Source organism: Primulina eburnea, chromosome 3, assembly GCF_022965805.1.
Source record: "Primulina eburnea isolate SZY01 chromosome 3, ASM2296580v1, whole genome shotgun sequence".
Taxonomy (NCBI): Eukaryota; Viridiplantae; Streptophyta; class Magnoliopsida; order Lamiales; family Gesneriaceae; genus Primulina; species Primulina eburnea.
In genome coordinates, this window is record NC_133103.1 from 45325310 (window position 1) to 45348436 (window position 23127).

At 35.3% G+C, this 23127-nt stretch overlaps 1 protein-coding gene across 1 annotated transcript; it reads right to left on the bottom strand.

Annotated features, from left to right (window-relative positions):
• Positions 1-1528: 1528 nt before the first annotated feature.
• On the bottom strand, positions 1529-5267 carry LOC140827631 (uncharacterized). The gene is made up of 3 exons (XM_073190385.1): positions 4622-5267; positions 3309-3496; positions 1529-2686 (listed from the first exon to the last, which is right to left on the bottom strand). The coding sequence occupies exons 1-3, from the start codon at positions 5220-5222 to the stop codon at positions 2117-2119; spliced, it is 1359 nt and encodes a 452-aa protein (XP_073046486.1). The 5' UTR covers positions 5223-5267; the 3' UTR covers positions 1529-2116.
• Positions 5268-23127: the final 17860 nt, after the last annotated feature.

Below are 23127 nucleotides of genomic sequence, written 5' to 3' on the forward strand. Positions count from 1 at the left end.
AGAGTGAAATTCTTGCTTGCTATGGCAAGAAAAACTAGAAGCATTCAATCGCATATGCGAGTTACGGTTCAAAGTCGGTTTTCTCTTTTTGTTTTTCATCAAAGTTATCTATAATCACATATTTGGTGCATTAAGATAGTTAAATGTAATTTTAATCAGATCATTCAATATTTAAAGAGGTGGAACTTGATTTTTTTTAAAAAAAAAAAATTTACCCACAAATTTTTTAAAAATTCCATTTAAAGTGATGCTCTGAATTGCAGTAGTTTTTAACCGATGGAAGTTGGCACCATGTGCTTGCTGTTTTAACTACTTTTGGTATCAAATTAAGACCCAAAAAAGTTGGAGTAATCTGCAACTTTTGTGGCAAAGTAATAATTAGATCCCAAAGGGAAGTTTTAATTGGGCTCCCAATTCCCATTACGACATATTAATCTTTGCCACTTTTTTTTTTTTCCTTTAACCAATTGATCCACTTTGGACTCATGCAAAATATACATATTTTTACATGATTTAGGGATGACAGAAGTGGACAAATCTTGCATGATTTAACTTATGTATAAACAAAGATAGGTTAAATCATGTATAAACAAAGACGGGAGAGTAGCAGCCGCAGGTCACCTTTAAAAAAAAGGAAAAATAAACTAAGTGATTTTTTTATTTTATTGATGATAAAACTCACAATTTTATGGTATCTTTTTTTTGATTTGGTAGATGATACAGATATGGGTAGTGCCCTCGTTCACACGTATGCTAGTTGATGAATCATGACCACTCATCCACACATCATGATTGAATGAGTGTCCATAATTTATCCACCCAACACATGTGTTGAGTGGATAATGACGCTAACCATGTGGATATCATGAAAAGTATATCTCTTATGAGACGGTCTCACGAATCTTTATCTGTGAGACGGGTCAATCCTACTGATATTCACAATAAAAATAATACTCTTAACATAAAAAGTAAGATTGTTTAATGGATGACCCAAATAAGAGATCTGTCTCACAAAATACGATCCGTGAAACCGTCTCACACAAGTTTTTGCCTATAATGAATAAAAAAAAATTTCCCTTTAGAATAGAAATATTTCATCTTTCAAACTACATGTGTATGTGTGGAATGGATATAAATAACATGAATAAACCATATGGATAGCATGAATAAAACCTTTTTTCCCCTTTTAGCATAAAAGCATTTCATCTTTCAAACTACAGGTGTATATTCATACTCGCATGGTTCGTCTAAATACCAATGAAATATCAAATATTACTCTAAAAATTTACAAAAAAATAAAAAATAAAAAATAACAACATTACCTTCTCCCTACTAAAAATATAAAAAAAATTCCAACATTGGGATGCAAGTATATTTTTGTTGATGTATGTATGGAAACAAAGTACTTTATCATACAAAAAGTTACATTTCATGAATGAATCCGAACACCCCCAAACTCAACCTGGGTTCAATATTTTTTTGATTTAAGACAAAAAAAAAAGGCACATATCATACAAAGTATCCCAGGTAAATAACAAAACGGCCGAAATATTATTCAGTAATAAATACTTCACATTTTCCACTCACATGTACAAACAGATGATCACAATTTTTTTCCCCTCTGGGTCATGTACAAGCTATGACCTCCAAAGGGCATAAATTAAACCGAATAAAATCAATGACGCAAGGACCACAAGGCATGTAACATAAAAGCCAGGTTATTGGCTGATTAATTTAAAAAATTATAGGAGGGGATAAGGAATGACGAATACCTTTTCTGCAATTATGGGGGACGGTAATATTAATAGACCAAAATCTCGAATTGTCAAGATTCTTATCTTCACTATCCCCATAGGCAGTAAACTCAGGCGCCATGCGATAAGATTGCTCTAACGGTGATTTTTGAAGTGCTAAATTCCATGTCATTAACTGACAACCAGTGGAAGCCCCAGGCACATTCAGGGATAGGTTTATGTCCGTAAATCTTGCAGAAGTAATGCACACTCATTGTTGCACAAATTAATGAGGGCATGCCACCAACACATGATTCCAACAAATGATGCAGATGTGATCTGCCCTGGTAGAATCATAAACACTTGTAATATGAGATTGAAATTCATGAAGTGTTGGTGGTTGTTCTTGACTCAGTCACCAATGTCATGGATTTTAAAGGAGTAGTGTAATCAGTATCGTCCTCTAGATCACTAAACGAGATGTCTTCCTCATCTCCAATAATCAAGGGGCCAGAATACCCAACTAAGTCCGAGTCTTCCTTTAGCCAGTCGTCATCATCATCATCATAATCATCGTCCAAGGCTGCTTTTTCAAAACATTGACCAACAACCATATCCTTTTCTAGAGGTTTAGGTGATGGACCTTCATTGACAGCAGATTTTTCAATGTACTCGACTTCACAAAATAGTTGCTTCTCGGTCTCATTTTTACCTCTTTCATGGGGAGTGGAAGGGTCAAAAGGAGACGTCCTGCCTGACATATACCAAGAATGAGCATCATCATATGAGTTGAAGTTTTCATGGTTATACCTAGAACTATCTTTGCATGAGTTGAAGTTCTCATGCGTATATTCTGAACTGTCTTTCAAGTGGGAAGTATTTCCTATTAAATGTGATTCGTCCTTAGTTTTCTCATGTAGCTCTTTCATCCACGTAGACCTAGCTTGCACAATCTGAAAGGTAATAATGCAAAACAATCAAGAAAAAGTAATTGCATCCTCAAAGGTTGGAATGAAGTGGTGGACGAAGAATATTAAAAATAACTTCATCAACCCGTGTAAACACTAAGCTTACATTTCAAACCACCAAAATTGGTATTCCACGCATGCGTTGCATATACATAAATATGAATCAAACACAAATATTTAATAATTTTATATTTTAATATTTGAAATTTTATACTGCAATGAGGAGAAAATTTGTTAATATAAAAACATTAACTTGGGAAGAAATTTTATTTTTAAAAAAAAAATGAATCCAAAACTAAAATGGGAAATATGGATTATTTTATATAAGTTTGTGACACCTTCATTCATCACACCTGACACCTCTTACTTTTTTTTTGCAGAATAACATATTAATGTTAACGTGGGGGTTATTTTGAAAAACCAATAAGGATTCACCAAAAGGACCACTAAAGGTCTCTTGCATTATAAATGGCATAAATTTATCATGGAAACAGTATCTGAACCAACTAAATTTCTCTTCATTTTCAGTTATATTGAAAAGGTGGTGAGTTACCTTAATGTCAGCCAAACTCAATTTCTTTTTATCATGATGAAGAACACCACTAACCTGTGGTGAAGATAAAAGGTCGGCATCATGTTTATTCAACCTTGAATGCAGAAGAACAAAATAGACTGTCCAAAAGTAGCCCTCACTCATATGGGCTGGGCAAAGTTCAATTCTAAGAGCTGCTAATCTTGGTGCTTCTTGTTCGACAGCCAATGCATGCTTGTACTGTGCATCAGATATATCAAAATCTGAAAATTAAAATAACAAATTACAAAAAGAACTTTGCAGCTGAAAACATCTGAATGTATATGATAACATTCCTTCTATGCTATGTAACCAACAATCATTAAAACAACTCTTCATGTAAAATGTGACAAGGCATTTACCATGCCACAGTATATCATATAAAAATGAATATCAGTTGAAGTTTTTTATCAAGTATCTTTTCCAGGAATTAAAATAATATCCATCGCTGATCATTGTTGCAACAAGGATGATGGCAAAGGAAAAAAAATCAATCATACATATGAAAATGTGGTACTACTATTCAACTATTTACTAACACACAAAATTTGCAGATTATTAGGATAGATGAATCAGCAACAAGATGTAATTCTTAATGATGCAGAGTATATGTTGATATCTCATAAGGTGAACACATTTATCAATCGGTATCTACACAATATACAAAGGCAAGGAAAAAAGTTAACTAGAATCCTATTTATAACCTACAAAAGAAACAAAGACGAATGGAGATGGCTTTAGCCGGATATGAGTTATTCAATGACATGTAACTCATGTCAGACGCACAATATTCTTATCAAAAGTTGGCATCATGAATCGCTACTCGTGTACTTCCATTTCAATTGTCAATGATAAGCCTAAAATCGAACTACCAACACTCAAGAACTTAATGCCTTGAATAAACTGGTTGTAAATTTCATTGCCTAATAACAATATCTTATACCACCAAAGCAAAGTTTCGCCTTATGCCACCATATGTATAACTTACGCCATTACAAATGTTTGAACCTCTACTGACATAAAATGAGCATCAACTAATTTGTTTCCGTTCATGCGCAATTCAACAAACAAATGGACTGAACAATTACAATTCGATTTAGGTTCCAATATCGAGTATGTGCACGTCTGGAAATTTTGAGAAGAAATATACATAAAACAATTGCTTAATTTGCACATGCTATCTGTCAATCAGGTAAATGAATAACCTCGCCCCTATGGGAAAGCAAAATAATTGTGTAATGGACGATAGTAATTAGTGATTTCAATTAACGAAATATTTACAATTAAAAATTGGAGAATAAAACAATTAATTTACTGAAGGAAAGCTCACAAAATTCAAATTTCCTTACCATCAAATTCTTCTTCCTCTGATAAGGGGAAATCCAACCAGGTCTCTGGATGATGCGCAATGTTCCTCGCAAAAGCCAACACTTCCTCTGTAATTCCAATTGCATCATCAATGGTATTCATAGTACAGTTAAGATCCTCCGAGCGCGACAAATTTGAAAAATCCCCATATTGACCCGAATGTCCCTGATCATACTCCGCCAATTCCTCCTCCTCTTCATAATCATTAACAGACTCGGCCCAATCAGATTTCGATTCGGATCGCACAAGAACCGATTTCTGAACAGGAGGCGGCGGAGGTGGAGGTGGAGGAGGAGCGAGAAACGAAGCGACGCCCCAAAATTGGCGCCTTAGGGTGTCTTTCAATTCTGAGAGATCCTCTCTGACCCCGCGTCCTTGATTGTTATCATCTTCATTATCTAGATCACCATCGTCCCCACGGTAGGAATCGTAGCGGCGGTCGTCGTCGCTATCCGCCGATCGTGGATCTTCTTCGGGAATCGAGGCTCCGTCTCGGAATCTGTCTTCCGGCGGCGTGGAGGCGGGGTCGTCCTCATCTTCGAGGTGGAGAGAGTTGGCGATGGAACGAGCCAGCCACGACATGGTGCTACGACGTCGCTTTGGTGGAAATTTGGTTATTAATGGGAAAAAAGTTGTCAGGAGATAACTATTTTGTCTTAGGGTGACATGGACAATATCCATTTACTTTTTTACTTAAATATCCACCAACTAAGGGTTTATTTTAGAACTAATTTAAATTTTAAATTTTTTTTCAAAAATAATGTAAAAAAAAAAAAAGTTTTGCAAAATTACGCAAACCGTGCTTCGTGAGCACGGACGCTGTAGGTGGAGCAGCGTCCGTGCTTTGCGAGCACAGATTAAAGTCCACGTTAGCTTATTAGCGATGGTTACTCTCATCCGTCGCTAATAGCGACAGTTTTTTAGCGACGGTTTTTAAACCCGTCGCCAATAGCGACAGTTTCCAAAACCGTCGCCAATTCAAGATTGCGACGGTTTTGTTAATACTGTCGCTATATAACAACTCAGTCGTGAATAATAATATTGACGACTTACATTAATAATAATATTGACGGCCTGCAATTAATGTACGCTGTTAATGTCGAGACATGATGTTTTTAAAAAAAATTTACTATTAACAGCGTACATAAACATGCACGCCGTTATTAGTACTATTAACGGCTTGTTTTTATTGTGCGCTGCGAAAATTGCATATGTTATTAACAGCACACATAAATGGAAGCTGCAGATAGTACTATAAATGCACGCCGCGGATAGTAATATGTGCCGCATGCATTTATATGTGTTGTTAATAATATATGTAATTTTCGCAGCGCACAATAAAGACACGCAGTTCATAGTATTATCAACGGTGTGCATCTTTATGTGCGCTGTTAATAGTAAAATATTTTTAAAAAAATTATGTTTGAACATTAACGGCGTACATTAATCGCATGCCGTCATTTATTATTCACGGCTAGGGCTGGGAAAAAATATCGAAATACTGAAAAATCGTACTGAAAAAAATATCGAACTTACCGAAAAAATCGGTTATACCGTACCGAAATTTTCGGTATCGGTATGAAATATTTTTTTTCGGTATATACCGAAAATAATTTTTTATTATTATTATTTTTTAAATTTAAGTTCGGTATACCGAAAATTTTTACGTTATACCGACAAAATTTTCGGTGTCGGTGCGGTACCGGTATAAACTTTTTTCGCCGAATTTTCAGTATGGAAAAATTCCATATATAGCGACGGTTGTAAACAAACCGTCGCAAAATTTGAATTGGCGACGGTTTGTAACCGTCGGTATTGGCGACGGTATATTAACCGTCGCTTGGTGCGACGGGCTACGAAAACCGTCGCTAAAAAGCCAACCTGGTATCAATCCGTCCTTACTAAGCACGGACGCTGCTCCACGTGTGCAGCGTCCGTGCTTTGTAAGAACGTTTTGCCGTAATTTAGCAAAACTTTTTTTTTTTGCATTATTTTTGAAAAAAATTTTTAAATTTAAATTAGTTTTAAAAAAAACCCACCAACTAACTCAAATTAAATATGACTCGTATTCAAAACTCGACTTAAAATATATTATACATTTTTATGGGTCGAATTATATAAAAAATTCGTCTTACAAAATATATGGAACAATTTCATAAAAAATTTTGTGTTATACCTAACTACGACGGTTAAAAAATAGGGAGACATTTAAAAATTCGTCTCACAAAATTTATAAATGAAATTATTTATTCAGATGGAGATTTTATCCCAAGACTTACTTTTAGAAATGTGTTTTTAAAGGTCATAATGATTATTCGCGACCGAAAAATCTAAGCTGAATGAATAAAAAAAAAAAGTCATAATGATTCAAATCATAAAAACTATATTTAATTGAAGAAACTGTTGAGAAAAATAAATTTAGAAATGGTGAAATTGTTATTAAAAAAACTTCAAAAATTAAACATTATTTACTCATTTTTTCAAAAAAAAATATACTAGAATTTTTTTAAAAAATATACCTTTAAAATTCGAAACTAACACCTACAAAATAAATCATATTTAAAATTCGAAATGCATGAAATCTCATAAACCGTCAACTGTAAAATCATACATCAATTTAAACGAAAACTCAACCTCCAACTTCAAACCAAAGCATAAAATCTTTATAAAATAAACCTTCAACTTTATTTAAAAAAACTTTAACTTAATGCGGAAATACTAATGTCCCTCGGGAATGTATTGACGGACCCGATCCACTCAAGCGTCAGCGCCTCCTTCAACATCATTCTTACCCGCGATCATCCAAACCTAGTGAGTCTAATGACTCAACACGTTCTAAATACACCACCAAATACCTGGGGCGGGGCGTCGGCAACTCTCGTCACAGGTCGTGGCCAAAAAGTAAGTTCACCGTTCTTTCTTAAAACGGATTCCCCACATATTCTATGTGTCCCAGTCAATTCACATCCTTGAATTTTTTTTTTTTTTTCATTTAAAATATCATTTCTTCCAAAAATCGTTAAAATAACACTTTTCCAAGAAAATCATTCAGCCTTGATATATATCATAAACATATCATATCTCCACCAAAACATTTCAAAATATCATTTTGCGTGCAATATGATTCTTCGGGACACTGCCAAACCACTCGAACTATCCAGGGCGTAAAATGATCATTTTACCCCTTGACCTCGAACTTCCTCATTTGGATTTTTTCTTAGTTTTATGACTCGAACATATCTCAAATCATCATATAAATTTAAATTTGACTTCTAATAATTCTTTTAGACGTAAACCCGAATCTTTCAATTTATTGACTTGATAACTAAATCGTGAAGTATTTTAAACCAGAATAAATTCAAAATTTAATATTTTCTTCCCAAATTTTAAATTTAGACTTTTCATTCTTAAACTACCCTTGTGAACCACGACCCAACCCCCGTAGACCATGGTTTGACTCCCTTATCTTTTCCTAGCCAAAAATCGAATCCCTTTTGTCGAGTTACGCCTCACTTTCGATCGAACCACCCTCGAGCCATCTTGGACCAAAGCCCCTCCAGACCCTAGCCTACCCTTCCGGGCCCTCACAGACCAGATTGGAGCGAACGCACCCGACCCACGCCTCGTAGCAAGGCATTCGCGCACCTGGCAGCCCTTAAGCTTGCGGCTGCAACTTCTCCTCCGAGCCATCTTTTCCCAGCCGCCTAGGAACCAATCTAGGACCTACCAGACCCTACTGGACCATCCCCTGACCAACCCTAACCGTGCATAGCTTCTCTCGCCTAGCCTTTCCAAACACCAAACCCAACTCTCTTCATGGTGGCTACTATTCCTCTACTTCTTCCATCAACGATCCCATCCCTGATAGCCCTCTACTTAGCCCTTAGACACAGCCTGCACAGGGCCTCGACCAAGTTTGGTCGAGCCTTGGTGCAACCATGACCGAACCATCCCAAGTCAAGGCCACCAAACGCTAGAAACCCCAGGTTCTATTGCCTCTTCGCCATGCGACTCTCCTAGATTCTGGCCAGCTATCGTTTCGTACCTAAACGACTATTTTCCCTTCCCTTAAGCATACTCCAATGATAGCGTGTCCCTTGGAATTCATATCGCATCTCAAACAAACATAAAACATTAACTTTGAAAATGATCATCTAAACGTTTAGTAATTTGATCAATAACATTTTTCATGCCTTCAAACATACAACACACGTATTATGATTTAAATTGTGTGAAAATAAAAGTTTGAACGTTCCTTTGAGTTAACAACGCTCGAATAATCAATTGTTGGCCTAGGTAGCGAAGAAGAACGACCGAGAGAATATTTCAAAATTTTAATGTGCGCTGGTGTGTGTTGTGCGGCTGGAATGAATGTCCTAGATTATAATTTTTGAAAATAGATATTAAAGTTTAGGGTTTTAGCCCTTTTAGTTTAGGGCTCAATTATGCTCTTTAATTCTAAATAATTTGGGTCCATTAAAGTCCATTTAATCTTAAAATAAATGTTTAATAAAGACGTTTTAATAATAAGTTTCAGGTCCATAAAAATATTTCGTTTGACTAAAACTAGCTTCTCGAATAAAATAATATTTGCCTGGTAAAAAAATTTGGACTTCAGAATTTTTTTTAAAAAAATTAATATTGTTTAATTATAATATCGAGCCTTAAAAATAATTATTGAAAAATATTTTCATCTTGATCGTCATCGGTCTCCTTTCCCTGGCCTAATATTGAATATTCGGACAAAAATTTTTAATTTCATGAAATCATGCAAAGTTAGGAAATTAAACATTTAATCATAATAAAATATATCATTTAAGCATTTTAAATCAATTAAATAAAATAAATAAATAATTTTAAATAATTTGCATGCATGTGATTTACGTGGTCTGATTTTCAGATGTTACAAAAAAAATAGAAAGTATATATCACCATTGGTCCAAAAAAGGAGATTATGAAAATTACAGAAAATGCTTGGATAAATAAGAGACACTGTCATTCTTGTTGATTAAAAATCGATGAATATAAAGTTACAAACACACATTCTACTCTTGATATTAGAGTTAGTGTCACGAGTTTGATTTTAACAGATTGCAATGAATACAATTATTGACAAAATGATTATTGATGTACAATTATTGATCATGCTCGGAAAGTGATTGAAACCGTGATACTTAAGTTGTTTCACGGTTTAAAAGATTTGAATTACAATAATTTTTAGTGCAACGATAATCATTCAGTCTTACAGTGATCCTAGCGGCATGTGAGATAAATTAGAAATTGCGAGAGATGCATTAATAATTTTTTTTCAAATTTTATATAATGTCATATACCTTATTATTATTATTATTATTATTATTATTATTATTATTATTATTATTATTATTATTATTATTATTATTATTATTATTATTATTATATCAAACGACGCCCCTCTTATTTTTCAAAGACATTTCTTTGTAAATATTTTAGCAAAACATCAAATTAGAAACCGAAAATTTGGTCCGCGTAATTTTCTACTTTGAATAAATAAATATATTTTCAAAACCTTCTGGTCGAATAAATTATGTTTATTTGTGTTGTCCAAATTACATTTTAGTAAGTCAATTTCACACTTGCTTAATTCCTAAAAAAAATCTTAGTTCTTATGGGTTTTTTTATAATTAATTTAAAAATTAAAATTATTTTTAAAAAAAATTCATAATAAAATAAATTTGCAAAATTACTTTAATTCGTGCTTACTTTCTCCTCTAATGTTTTCTCAATACCTTGTGTGTGATTTCATAGATTTCATGGAATTTGACGAAATCTGAAATTATTTCGGGTGTTTGATATAATAAAATTTTAAAATAGGATGGATATTTGGTGGGGTTTGGTATAACTAAATGAAATCTAATAATAATAATAAAAAGATTTCATGAGATTTGAGTTATATGAACAAAATAACTTATGTTTTTCCGTTTCAAAACTAATTATGTAACGAACCGTATTTTCATACTTAAAATTTGCGGAAAAATTAAAATTTTCTTTTAAAGTAAATGAAATGCGGAAATGAAATCAAATATGATAGTCACTACATCCTTCGTAAATAAAAATATTTGAAATCGACATCACCAATAAAATTTGCTAAAAGGAAACACTGTTCCAAAAGTTTCGAAATGAAACATAACATCAGAGTATTTTAAACTTGCATAAAAAGAATCGTAAAATAACATGGGCGGTCCTCGGGTTTAGCCTGCCGCTCAGTCCAAGCTTGTCCCTTGGTCACCACCTCCTGCCTCCTCATCAACATACTCACCTGCATCGATCAAGTCTAGTGAGTCTAAAGACTCAACACGTATAAACTGGGATAACAAGTACTACGTAATAAAATCACATGCAACTTTAAAAATAGGACATACATAACTCGAAACTTGAACGTACGTACATACAAAACTAGACGTGCCATCAACATAAACTTTCATAAACATACTGCATACGTAAACATACATAACTTCATCATTTTGCGTAGAGGCATGTTTCAAAGCAAGTGACCCATAACATAATAAATGCCTGATCAGACACACCACAGTACTGGGCTGACAGGGACGTATCCACTGCCACATACATAACATCCCCGTTCATAATTTAACGGGCTGGTTGGTCCCCGTTCATAATTTAACGCTTTCCAATCATGATCTAACCCGTTCATAATTTAACGGGCGGATTGGTCCCCGTTCATAATTTAACGCTTTCCAATCCTAACATAATTTGGTCACAAGACATTTAGCATACATCAAAAACTTGACATATTTTCTTTGCACGTCAACATACTTACTTGGCGTTGAGGGATTCGTTGGACTTCGATCGGGGCCGTTGCTGCACCAACTAACATGAATTTGCATAACTTAAACGTAGGAATCATACTTACTCTCAAGTCCAATCAATACTTAGGACGTTCTAACATTTCCCATGACACGACCTTGAAAATCCTTGCACTAAACCATGACGTCAAATCCCAAAATATACTTACAATTCTTTCCCAAACAGTGAGTACACAGACCCCTACCCCGGGTCCGTGTACAGGTCCGTCTAGGTGCGGTGCAGTGACACTCGGAAAGAAGGAGGGACACGGACCCCGTGCCTACCTCCGTGTAGGGGTCCGTGTAGACTCGGGTGAAAGACTCCATGAAAAAGGGTGGACACGGACCCCGTGCCAGGGTCCGTGCAGACTCTGGAAAAAGGGCACTCCGGAAGAACAAAGGCACGGACCCCGCGCCAGGGTCCGTGTAAGGGTCCGTCCAGGCTCTGTGATCGCGAACTTACGAAAATTCTTGTACATGCTTTGCTTAACTTTCTAGACCCGGTTGCACGAACTATGAACCGACACCCTGAGACCCATCCTAGCATACCATAACATAAAACCAATTTCGTACAACATCTCAAGCAACGACGTTCATCTTACGACGCATACAATTTCAAAAACGTGACAATCGACACTAATTTCTTTCCTACGACTTCTAATGCATTCGAGTGCCTATCGACACTAAACGATGTACCACATATCGACCCAACAACATAATAATCATACCTAGGTGCAACAACGATCGTCCGTCGATCTCCAACGAAGCCTGCAACAAATAAACTTCGAGAACACAATTATCGTAAAAGTCGCAGTTTGAGCAGTCCCACGAAAAACGCCATAACTCACTCAATTTTCATCCAAAAATCTCGAATTTTATATCAAAACGAAGGTATCGAAAAGTTCTACAATTTTGTAGTTGAAAGTTTTCTCAAATGCTCGACGGAAAAATCGCAGTTTCGAGAAGAACAGCAAGTTACGAGATTTCAGATCTAAAAAGTATTTCAAACGCATTCAAATCAATTTCCGCTCAAACGACGAACGTCATACATAAATTTTCACGCATAAAAATACACAACGCATACTATGACAAGATCGATGCAGAAAGAACAGAATATACGTACCTTTTGATATTTAAAAATACCGTACGACGACACCGAAGCGGAGATGGAAGCGAGGTTGATCCGGGACGAACGTGGCGCTAAAATCTTCGAAGGAAACACACGAAAAGTTGCTGGAAATCGAAGAGGGAAGGGGGCGGCTGCTTGAAGGAGTAAGAACCCTAGGTTTTCTCTCCTCAAAATAATAAAAACTGAAACTTAAGGTGAGTGTGTGTGTTTAGTGTGTGTAAAAACATGTAAGTGTGTGTGAGTGTGTGTAAAGTGTGTGTGTGTTTTAATTAGGAGAAACTCTTAACTAAATAAACTATTTAAAATACTAATAAAAAGTTAACACACACTAGTTAAATCAAACTCTACAATTAAAATATCTACACACTAATTTTTAAAGGTCTTAAACTCTTAATTCACTCAATACATTATTAAAGCTTTAAAAATACTAACAACTTAATAAATTATTTAAAACGCCCCATTCTCAATTTAAAATAAAATACCACATTTTAAATTGCCACAAATCGTCACCGGGTCTTTTCCTCAATCCCGCCTCGAATGATCGCCTGAAACATGGAACTCGAAAGACATTTTAACGTACATTACATAAACATAAATAATTTAAAATAACGCATTTAAATAAATCATGCATCGCTAAAACTCATTTAAAATTAATTTAAATGATTTAATAATTAAATGAATGTATGGGTTGTACGTGTATTAAATTTGGGCACTACAAATTAAAATATCATTTTCTCAATAAAAAAATATATTTAATTCACACATTGCTCCAAAATGTGAAATCGCTCACCGTAGGCGCCCCTCACCCCCGGCCCGACAGCCGACAGGATTGTGAGAGGGGGTAAATCATGGTGACTCAGCCAACCAGCAGCAGCTAGACCTTATGCTACGCCGCCACAAGGAGCTCCCCCTCATTGGAGGGAATTTAACTCCCACACTGTCGCTTGCGAGACTCGATCCTTGGTCATTGCTCCAAGATTCACTGCTGCTGACCAACTGAGCTAAGCCCATGCGGACATTTAATTCACACATACTTTATCGTACAGTTGAAAAAATTATTTTGAAATCATTTATATATATATATATATATATATATATATATATATATATATATATATATAAATATATATATATATTTGTTAAAAATTATGTAAATTATTTCTTTTTCTTATAGTTATAGAATTTTTTTGAATACTAAAAACCTAATCTATAATAATTTGATGACTTTATCTCAATTTTATTTTGATCCATTTTTTTCATTATTAAAAATTTATTTGATAAAAAAAATATTTTTTATCTATATTTATAAATCATTTTTCTCTTATATCATATAAAAACAATATGTGACTATTAAATATTATTAATAAGTAAAAAAAATTTAAACATCAAATAAAAGTAATTTTAACTATTAAATCCAATTCTTAAATAACATTAGTCAAACACCACAATGTAAATTCAAATCCCATTTTTAATTCTTCCAAAATCTATGCCGCCTTCGATTCAGTCGCTCGTATGATGAAACAATTAGTTATTTGAATTTAAAATGTTAAATAATACTTTTTGAAAATTTTGATGTATAAAATAAATTGCAATTACGGCTTTCTATATGTTATCTATTTTAGTCTCCGTCAATTTTATTTATTTATTTATTTAATTTTTTGCCATTTATTATAATTTCTATGCCATGACATTGGTATTATTAACAAAGTTTCACGTTGAATTATTTACTCTAGAACATATATGCATGATAAATTGCAAGAAAAGTCTCTTTTTTTTTTTTAAAGTTGTTGAATATACACAGGTTCGTTCGATCCCCCCCACACCCCATATGAATGGTTGGGATTCCACTTCATGGGAAAAAAAAAATTAAAAAAAAAAATTGGGCCAGAAAAAATTCGCCCTTGTATGTACCTCTGCAGGCAGGATGGAATAATCCTATATACATATCCTTGATTTGAAAAAATCCTAAGCAAAATTCCTATAATTTATAGATTTGTAACTGAAATCTATGTAAAAAAAATTCTAAGCAAAAACTCCTATATCCTTAGTATCAATTTATCCACCTACACTTCTCCCTTTGGTATAATTTGGTAAAAACTTGTGTGAGACGGTCACACGAGTCGTATTGTGTGAGATGGATCTCTTATTTGGGTCATTCATGAAAAAATATTACTTTTAATGCTAAGAATATTACTTTTTATTGTGAATATCAGTACGATTGACCCGTCTCATAGATAAAAATTCGTGAGACCGCCTCACAAGAGACCTACTCTAACATTTTCACAAAGTGCAACCTAATATCTATATGTTTGGATCTTTCATGATACACCTGGTGCTTAGATAATTGTATTGCATTTTGAATATGCACAATAATCTTATTCTGAAATATGCCAAATTCATATACCATTCCCTTCCGCCAAAGTGTCTCCTTTACTCCTTCCAAAAAGGCTATGTATTCTGATTCTGTGGTTGATAGTGCTACAACATATTGCAATGTAGCTTTCCAGCTAATTACAGTACCAAACAGTGTTGGATATGAAACATGAAAAAGATTTTCTTGTGTCTATATTTTGAGAAAAATCAGAGTTCACATATCCAATGATAGGATTCTCCAGGTGTACAATTTTTCAAACACCCAAACAACTACAGATCCATTCAAGTACTTGAATACCCCTTTGAGCGCATGCCAATGTGCTTCACTAGGATTTTCAATATACATTGACACCAAACTCATGATATAAGATAGACCAAGCCTACTAGTACTACTAACCATTACATACATCATACTTCCAACTCCACTAGCATATGGAACGTGTTGCATGTTTCCTTTTCCTTATTCAGTCATTGGATACTGATCCGCAAAGAGTTTAAGATGCTGAGGCAGATATGTTGTAACTAGTTTAGATTCATACATGTTGAACCTTCGTAGTACTCTGCAAATGTATGAGTTTTCATACAAGAAAAATTTGTTATTATTTTTGTCCCTTGTGATTTCCAAATCTAGGATCCGTTTAGCTTATCCCAGTTATTTCATATCAAATTCTGAGCTCAATAATTGTTCAACTGTCTCAATGTTAGTTTTACTTGTGCCAGCAACTAACATATCATCTACATACAAGAGAAGGTAAGTATTGATCTGATTATTTTTTAGATATACGCATAGTTGTCATAGCTACACCTTGTAAAGTTGATGCTTGGCATGAACTCATCAAATCTCTTATATCATTGACTTGGACCTTCTTCAAGTCCATAGATAGATTTTATGAGTAGGCACACATTTCAATTGTTTTCTGGAGTGACATAGCTTTCAGGTTGGCTCATATATATTATTTCCTCTAATTCTCCAAGTAAGAAAGCAGTTTTCACATCAAACTGCTCTAACTCAAGGTTTAATCGAACTGTTAAGGCTAAGATGAACCTGATAGATGAATGTTTAACTATAGGGGAGAATATTTCATTGACATCTACTCGTTGTTGAGTAAAACCTTTTGCAACCGATCGTTCCTTGTATCTTTTCTTTTCCTTACAAGTCATTCCTTCTTTAACATTATATATCCATTTGCAGCCAACTACCATTGGTTCTTAGGTTCCTCAACTAACATCCAAGTCTTGTTTTTTGACATAGAGACCATCTCCTCATCCATGGATTTGATCCATGTCTCTCTGTTATTTCCAGATACATCTTCTTTATAATAGCTTGGTTCATCATGCTCCAATTGTTCTGCTACTGCCAAAACATAATAAATCATATCAGTGGGCGCGGCTTATTCGGAGGCTTGATTTCCCTCCACTGTCTATCTTTGGCTAGTTTATAGGACTTCAAATCGTTTGTTGTCTGATGATTTTGTTCTTCTTGATCCAGATTCAAGTGTTACTTGTCTCAATGTCTGTAACTGAGCTGTCTTTTGAGGCTCCACCTCAGCTTTCATATCATCATCAAGCTGTCCATTCTCTTTAGGACCACTAGTTTTTTGTTTTAGCACATTTGACTCATCAAAAGTGATGTCTCTGGTATTTAAAACTTTGGTCCAATGTTTTTCAAGTTCTGGACCTTGTGCCATGTTACTCATGCAGGGTAGACAATGGATATGTACCTTCTAGCCCTTGGTTCCAACTTATCTTTCTTAACATGTGCAAAATCAAGACACCCAAAGACTCCCAAGTTGGAATAATCAGCTGGTTTGCCATTCCACAATTCTATAGGAGTTTTGAAGTTGATTGCACTAGAGAGACATCTCTTTATCAAGTAACATGCAGTGGCAATAGCTTCACTCAGAAGGTTTTTGGAAGTCCCGCATTTAATATCATGCACCTTAATCTTTCAAGGAATGTGTGATTCATTATATCCGCCAAACTTTTTTGTTGAGGGGTACCACTTACTGTCTTATATCGTGTAATTCCCTTTGATCTACAAAACTCCTTGAACTGATGTTACATATACTCCAATCCATCATCTGTCCTTATATAGTTCAGTTCTTGACTTGTTTATTGTCTGTCACAATGAGCCACTCTTGGAACTTGGTCAGTGCCTCATCTTTGGATTTGAGTATGGAAATCAAACTCTTTATGAGTAGTCATCAACAATAGCATGAATTACCTTCCTCCAACATGTGTTGGATTCCTTGAAGGACCTCATAAATCTGAGTGAACATACTCAACTGGTCTGGAGGTGGTATGACTTCTTTTTGTGAACTTCACCCTTTAGCTTTTCCAAGAATACAATATCCACGCTCGTCTGGACCATGAACTTCATCTCCACACAACAGATTCTACTTGGAAAGTTGAGCTAATCCTTGTTCACTTACATGTCCTAACCTGAGATGCCACAATTTTAATGCATCATTGGTGGTTTGTCCCATATCACTAATGACCCTCTTTGAATTTTGAGCATACCATTTTCAGCCTTAAACATATATCCACATGAATCAAGTGTCCTTAAGGAGATTAGGTGCCTTTTGAAATCAGGAACATATCTAACCTTGCTTAGGATTCTCTCCACTCTCCATCGTGCATTTTGAATCATATGGTACAAATACACCTCACTCTACAAGATATGTTGTTTCTCAACTGTACCAATCCTTATTCAAAAATCTTAAAAGTTTCAAACCAAGAGATAGAAGGTCACAAGAAGAAAGATCACCTCGAATCAAGTATCCAGTTTTTGCACGACTTTTAGTGTGTGACAGCCAGAACTTATGCAAACTCATAGCCATCACAAACCACATCTGTAATCATGTCCTTCTTTATGACCGTGAAAATATTTGTATTCGGTTTTGCTTGTGGATATTGATCGGTTTATGTCACCTTTTGAATATCTTGTCTCAATTTTTCCACGAATTGCAAGGCTGTACACTGTAAATGTCCATTTGATTGAATACTTTTATGTAATTCATTTGCTTGTATCTCGGATTGAACTACTTGTCAGAAACCATCTAATTGCATGCCAACTTGTGAGACACCATCTAACTGACATTCTCTATTCACAAAATTGAAACCGGAGGAAGATCGAATACTTGTCATTTTTACCAAAAGTTATAACTACTAGTAATAATGCAACTGTAGTATTTTAAATCGTACAACAGCTCAAACTATATGTTTCGTTAGCTCTCTCAGTAAGGATAATTATTGGACCTTAACAATCTCTCTCAATAATTACATTTCTTGACATCTATGATAATCGAACATGTGATCTTGACACTAATATATATTATAGGACTGATAAAATTTCACACACATTCTTTCGTCACCCAATTAATAAAATTGATAATTTAAGGCTGTGTTTGGTTTAAGTGATAGGATTACTGAATGATTAGTACGTAAATGATAAGAAAAATGATTATGTACAGGTTTGTATGTTGTTGTGAACTCATTGTTTTGTTTGGTTTGATTTTTAAGGGTGTGATAAACTAATGAATTAACTTTCCAGTACCAAAAATACCCTTCCACATACTTTTTACATTATTAAATTAAGACCCAGTTTTCTCTCCTATCCTCCCATTTACATTGACCACGTTCCTCCACAAAATATCTTCCAAGACAACCCTAGGCCACATCACCGTAAAGAGGTCCGCATAGATCTAAGAATTCTTCCCCAAAATTTGTGGATTGTGATGCGTTCCAGGTGAATCAAACATCCGAAGGGTGCAAATTTCTCTTTTGCACGTTCATTTTCCGTGGAAATCGAAAGAAAATTGTGGGGCCCTTAACTCCTAATCGTTATTACAATGCAATCTGATTAGGGTTTAATTAATCACAGCGGAAAACGGGTTTAAAATTTCTTTACACTGAGCCCAAAATATCTCTTCTGATATTTAAATACTAAAAATAGTATTTAATCTCAAATCATAAAACATGCCCACACAAAATCAAAACCAATCACATACAAACAACTCATATCCTCGGGACATGCCCCGGTATATAGATACATATACATATATACTGGGAACAACATATAAAACCTCAACTCAACAGTGGCTCCCTCCAGAAGTACCCTCTCCGGTCTCCTGATATCCTGGAGTACCTGCCATTGTCCACACACAAAGACAACAACAGCCCCCCTTGGGGGTGAGCAAAGCTCCGTATGGAACAACTAATCATATATACCACAGATATCTAAACAATGATATATGGTATGCAATACATGTATGTCGTGGAGGTATCAGGTCAAATGCCCATCCACTGAGCACATGTCAGAATCAATCGAATCACTATCAAATCAAATCAATGCTCGAGCTGGCACACCGGCCGATATGGGAATACACATATGATAGCGTCGACGAAGCGCCATCAATCCCACATCTCATATCCAATTATATGGGGCCACAATTGTCTATGCTTTACGGGTCATATAATACCGACATAGCGATTGTGTTCACAAACCCCGGAATCCAATCCAATCATATCAGGGTATCCAAGGATCATAGCTCAACGTGCATGTCATGTATCGATGTATGCATAAAATGATGTGTGTTAACAAAACATTTATTTTATACATCGACACTCCAATCTCAATGTCATGTATGCCACATCAAATCATCAAATAGGCACATAGACACGTATTCCAATCCAATCAATCCAATCAAATCGACATATATCATATAATACAGATACCTGTCGTATGTTACCCGGTCGCAACATACCTCAGTTCTTCGTTCCAGTTGATGTAGCCTGAAGATAACGCTTTATCTACATCAATTACATACTCATTCCAATCAATAACATAATTCAAAATCATTAATATGAGTTTCAAATATCAATTGAAACTTCAAAAATTCATATCAAATCGAAATCGGAACATAATTCAATTCCGACTTCAAAACTTAGTTTCTTGTCAGTTATTCTACCGCATATATAACCGACACATAATTCTTCAATCTCAGTCCAACTATTAAAATTCCCTAATTATAATAAATTAGGAAGAATTTAAAATAACATCACTATAATCATCTCTACTTCGTTAAAATCATACACTAGTCAACAATTTTCAGTTTCTGTATGATTTAACAATTTATCGGATTTATTCCAAAAATCGATGAATTTCAAACATCACCAAAATTATGAAATTTATACCTCAAATCGAAGACCTCGTGTCAACGATCCTAGATCTGAAGTCGGTTCGTCGATTGGATAAACCGATAAGTCGCACGATCGAAAAGAAAATCCGAAAACCCTATTTCTTTTCCCCTCTCTCCTCTCGGCTTTGTCTCTGAAGAAGATGACTTGAATTCCATATTTACGTACATTTCATATTTATCTCATTTTCCTTTTTTTTATTTTTTTTAATATTATATTATATTATATTATTATATTATATTAATAATAATATAATATAATATAATTTATACTATTTAACATTTTAACTTCGGTGTATCACTTTGGACCAGTCAAACGATCCAATTTTTCAAAACTCAAAACATGAAACTTCCCTATCTTTGAAGTTTCTATGTCATATCCAAATCTCAAATCATTTGGGCTTCATATGAAAAAGATATGTCACTCTTTACCATTTTGCCCTTAAAATTAATTCATTATTTTTCAACTTATCTACGAAAATGTCATCAAAACTATTTTAGTCTCGGGGTCTCACATTTCTCCCCCTCTTAAAAGATTTCGTCCTCGAAATCTCAAACATCTCTATATACATAACATTGGCAAACATATAATATGTCACCAGTTATAGTACATATCAAAACTAAAATCAGTAAAAGGATCCGAATACATCGAATACAATGGAACAGACGTCATAGAATCAAACAAATGCGGATATGAATCTCGCATTTTGCTTTCCAACTCCCACGTCGATTCTTCAACACCATGTCGTGTCCATTGCACTCGTACTAGAGGAATCGATTTGTTACGCAATATCTTTTCCTTTCGATCCATAATGCGAACAGGTTGTTCAACATAGGAAAGAGAAGGATCAAGTTCAACTTCGTCAGGTGCAAGTACATGCGATGGATCTGGTTCATATTTCCTCAACATAGAAACATGAAATACATCGTGAATAACAGATAGAGCTGGTGGCAATGCCAATCGATACGCAAGATCACCAACTCGATCAAGAATCTCGTATGGACCAACATATCGAGGAGATAATTTCCCTCGCATGCCAAATCGAACAGTGCCTCTAAAGGGAGATATTTTCAAAAATACTCTGTCCCCTTTCTGGAATTCCAAGGGTCGTCTTCGTTTATTCGCATAACTCGTTTGACGATCCTGAGCAGCTTTCATCCACTGTCGAATCAACTGAACCTTATCATTCATTTCCTGTATCATTTCAGGTCCAGTCAATTGTTTCTCACCAATCTCATCCCAGAATAATGGTGATCTACATCGTCTCCCATATAGAGCTTCAAACGGTGCCATACCGATACTCGTCTGAAAGCTATTATTATAAGAAAATTCAACCAATGGTAAGGCATCTTGCCATCCCATTCTGAAATCCATCACAATAGCACGTAACATATCCTCTAACGTTTGAATCGTACGCTCAGTTTGGCCATCAGTTTGAGGATGATACGCAGTACTCATAGCCAAACGCGTACCCATCGCTTCTTGGAAACTACCCCAGAATTTAGAGGCAAACCTGGGATCACGATCAGATACAATTGAGACTGGCACACCGTGCAGTCTCACAACATTCTCAATGTATAAATGGGTCATTCTCTTATAAGGATAAGTCCGCTCATACGGAATAAAATGTGCAGATTTCGAAAGCCGATCAATAATCACCCAAATAGCATCACAGCCCTTGGGCGAACGAGGTAAATGAGTCACAAAATCCATAGCAATATGTTCCCAATTCCATTTCGGGATTTCGAGACTATGGAGTAAACCTCCAGGTTTCATTCTCTCGGCTTTCACTTGCTGGCATACAAGGCATTTAGAAATAAACTCAGCAATGTCCTTCTTCATACGTCTCCACCAGAATTGAGGTCTCAATGTCAAATACATTTTCCGACCTCCCGGGTGAATACTGTATTTGCTACAATGTGCTTCTCGAAGAAGAGCAAATTTCAAATCAGAGTCGTCAGGAACTACCAGCCGACCATTAAGTCGTAAAGAACCATCAGAAGAAATCTGAAATCCAGACTGATGTCCAGCAGATACCATTTCTTTCGACTTTTGAATCTGAGCATCGCTTCGTTGGGCCTTTCGTATATTCGATATCAAACTCGACTCAATTTGCAATGCTGAAACAGTGACAGAATTCCAATTCGAGTGAAAAGTCCAACCAGAAGTACAAATATCCTCATGTACCTTGGCGACACAAACATAAGCTAAAACAGAATCATGAACTTTACGGCTCAGGGCATCCGCAGTAACATTCACCGATCCAGGGTGATATTGAATCTCACAATCAAAATCTTTCAGGAGATCCATCCACCTGCGTTGCCTCATATTCAGATCAGATTGAGAAAAGAGATATTTCAGACTTTTATGGTCCGAATAGATAACAAACTTTTCTCCGTATAAATAATGGCGCCAAATCTTCAACGCAAACACAATGGCAGCCAGTTCGAGATCATGAACAGGATAACGTGTTTCATGAGATTTCAATTGACGAGACGCATAAGCAACCACCTTGCCATGTTGCATCAGAACACAGCCCAAACCTTTACCCGACGCATCTGTACACACCACAAATCCTCTGGTACCTGAGGGAATAGGAAGCACAGGTGCAGTGGTCAATCTCGTCTTCAATTCAAGAAAACTAGCTTCACATTCATCTGACCAAATGAATCGCTGATTCTTCTGTGTCAGTTGAGTAATCGGTTTAGCTATTTTCGAAAATCCTTCAATAAAACGACGATAATATCCAGCTAAATCCATGAAGCTACGGATCTCAGGAACATTCGTAGGTCTCGGCCAATTCAATACAGCTTCGACCTTCGCAGGATCAACAGATATGCCATGTCTCGAAATGACGTGGCCCAGAAATACCACTTTGTCCATCCAGAATTCGCATTTGGACAATTTGGCATACAAATGACTAGTACGAAGAGTTTGAAGTACC